General features: G+C 41.0%; 1 protein-coding gene across 1 annotated transcript; it reads right to left on the reverse strand.

The window, feature by feature from the left end:
* On the reverse strand, positions 2223-2675 carry LOC107610899. The gene has a single exon (XM_016312879.1). The coding sequence runs from the start codon at positions 2673-2675 to the stop codon at positions 2223-2225; it is 453 nt and encodes a 150-aa protein (XP_016168365.1).

The following is a 3078-nucleotide window of genomic DNA, read 5'->3' on the forward strand; positions in this document are numbered from 1 at the left end:
ATGTAAAAGCAATTCTAGATTCAGATTTAAAACTAAATGTAATCCTAATATCAATGCATGTGACTGTATCTTAATGTGTGTGGATGCATGTTGAGTCTCTGCATGTTCCCTAGCTTTAATCTGTGTTTCTGGGTCGAAAACTGGGTTAAAACGCGGCCCGAAATTGTCTCTAGCATATTCTGTAATTTCTGCAGATCGCGCAGGTCATGCGTACGCATCGTCCACGCGTTCGCGTCATTCAGCGATTTTCCTTGTCACGCGTTTGCATCGTCCACGCGTTCGCGTCATTCGTGTAGACTCCAATCCACGCGTTTGCGTCAGGCACGCGTTCGCATCGCTGTGATTTCTTCATTTTGCGCGCTCGCGTGAGCCATGTGCTCGCGTCAGTATTCGCTGGTCATTTCCTTAGTTTCTTGTGTTCCTTTCATTTTTGTAAGCTTCTTCTCCATTTCTAAGCCATTCCTGCCCTATGAAGCCTGAAACACTTAACACACGGATCACGGCATCGAATGGTATAAAGGAGAATTAAAATACATAATTAAAAGATCTCTAGGAAGCAAGTTTTCAACCATGGAATAATTTTGGGAAGGAATTGTAAATACATGCAATTCATATGAATAAGTGGGTAAAGACTTGATAAAACCACTCAATTAAACACAATATAAATCATAAAATAATGATTTATCAGGCCCCAAATATCCAAATGAATCAACTCAAGTACATTGTCAGCGACAGAAACACTATGAGGAAATGCTAACCATTTTTGCTTGCCAAGATGACAAGAATTACATGGCTCCTTGCTTATTGAACAATCTACAAATTCAATATGTTGTTTCAGTGTTGCTAACCTATTATTAGATGGATGTCCTAGTCTATCATGCCACAAATTTTTCTGAGATGTATAAGGGATGAGTGTAGTAATGTGTGATGCATGTGTTGGTCCTTGAACCTCGTGGTGCAGAATGTATAGGCCATCAATATTTCTAGCTGCACCAATCGTCTTCAAAGTGTGTCGATCCTGTATCTCACACATTTCATCAGCAAAACTCATTTTGCAATGCAATGATGATGTCAATTTTGAGACTGAGATTAGTTTAAAATTCAATGAAGGGATGTATAATGCATTTGCAAGAAATAATGTGCTAGAAAACACAATTGTGCCCATGATGCAGCTGATAGTGTGGGCACCATTGGGTAATCTAACAATTATTGGTTCAATTTTTTGAAAATCTTTAAAATCTTTGATGTTATATGAGACATGGTCTGTAGCACCAGTGTCTATTATCAGGATTTATGCTTTTGAATGCATACATCTAGAGCTTGTATGTGAGAATTGAAATGCAAAAGATGAACCATTCTACCTTGATGAGGTGATGGTTGAGGTTGTGTTGTAATCTGGCTAACACTATGAATATGCTTGACCTCTTGCTTGCTAAGTAGAGCTAGTAGGGCTTCCCTTGATCTGGAGTGAATCCAGCCCCTGTGATTTCACTCGCTCCCAATTGGCCTTGACTGGCACTGAGCTCATCATTAATATCCTCAGTACCTGCATTTGCTGAGATGCAATTGAGAACTGGTGTGGCAGTGTTTTGAGAGTTGAAATATTCATATCGTTGTCTAAAGTTGGGGGGGAACTCGTGTTTCTTATAACAGCTATCAACACCATGTCCAGTCTTGTTGCAAAAAGTGCACTGCAGTCTACTTCTGCCACCTTGTCCTCTTCCAGGCTGAAATCTACCTCCTTTGCCTCTCCTTCTCTCTCTACCTAGCGAAGGCGACGCAATGTTCAAGGGATGAGCAGAGCTAGCCAAAACCTTAATGTCCGAGGTAGCGTCAGGACTGAGAAACTGCCGTTCTTGCTGCGTGATCATAGCAAAGACCACATTCAGATTTGGTATACTATCCATGAGCATTATTTGTGATCGAATGGTGGGGTGTTGTTCATTTAAACCTCGAAGGAACTTTGTCACCTTATCTTCCTCTCTTTGCTTTCTAATTATAGATAAGGCGCACGAACACCTTTTATCACAGTTACATTGTGGCAAGATTATGAAATTGTCGATTTTTTACCAAACTGACTTGAGCTTGCTATAGTAATTCGTCACATTCATGTCTCCTTGCCTGAGTGCATACACTTCCTCATATAATTCAGCCACTCGAAATTTGTCCCCCTGCCAATATCTATGCTTTAGCTCATCCCATATCTCATAGGCTAAATTGTTTCACAAAACACTTTGGTAGATATCTGGGCTTAGTGAGAGGTTAAGCCAACCAACGACATATGTGTTGCACCTCTCCCACACCTCAAACAGTGGATCTGAGCTATCTGGTTTCTCAATATTACCATCTATGAATTTCAGCTTATTTTTTGATTTGAGAGCTAACAGCATAGCTCTACTCCAGGCTCCAAAGTTCGATCCAGTCAGAACAACAGAAGTAAGAGGTATACCTGGACTTTCAGATGGGAGAATGAAGTATGGATTTGTAGGATCATGACTCGGATTCGCACTTTTGCTGTTGTGCGATTGGATCGCGGTGATTTGATTGAAGAATGCAGCAAACTGACTTGCGTCCATGGCGGGAAATTGCACTCCACTAGAACTTGAATCGGAGCTCATAACGACGGAAACTGTGGATCTGGTGCACAGATTTGAACCTTCCTCTTTCAATCTCATTGATCGGAACACCTAATCGCTTTAATATGACTCGTTGAACTAGGAAGCAATTAGGCTCTCATCAAGCTCTGCGGTGTGAGTTTGAAAGAGGAGAAGAAGTTGTAGGAGAAGGAGAAATTGGAGATTGAAAAAGAAATTGCAGAAAGAGATGTGATCGGAAATCGAAGAATCTTGAAAAAAAGAAATTAGAACGCTCGAAGAGAACTTGAACTAAGAGAAATTAGTCTTGAAGAGGAACCTGGATCCATCATCTCTCTCCAACCACAATTGATGCTCGTGAATCGAAGATCAAGCCACTCTCTCTTCAAATGCTCACCGCACCATGTTGAAGGTTGCACATGAGAACAGGGAAAGAATGCAGGGGATAGGAAAACCAGAGAGAAAAAGGAGTGGAAATGTGAAC

This window comes from Arachis ipaensis, chromosome B08 (assembly GCF_000816755.2).
Source record: "Arachis ipaensis cultivar K30076 chromosome B08, Araip1.1, whole genome shotgun sequence".
Lineage (NCBI taxonomy): Eukaryota > Viridiplantae > Streptophyta > Magnoliopsida > Fabales > Fabaceae > Arachis > Arachis ipaensis.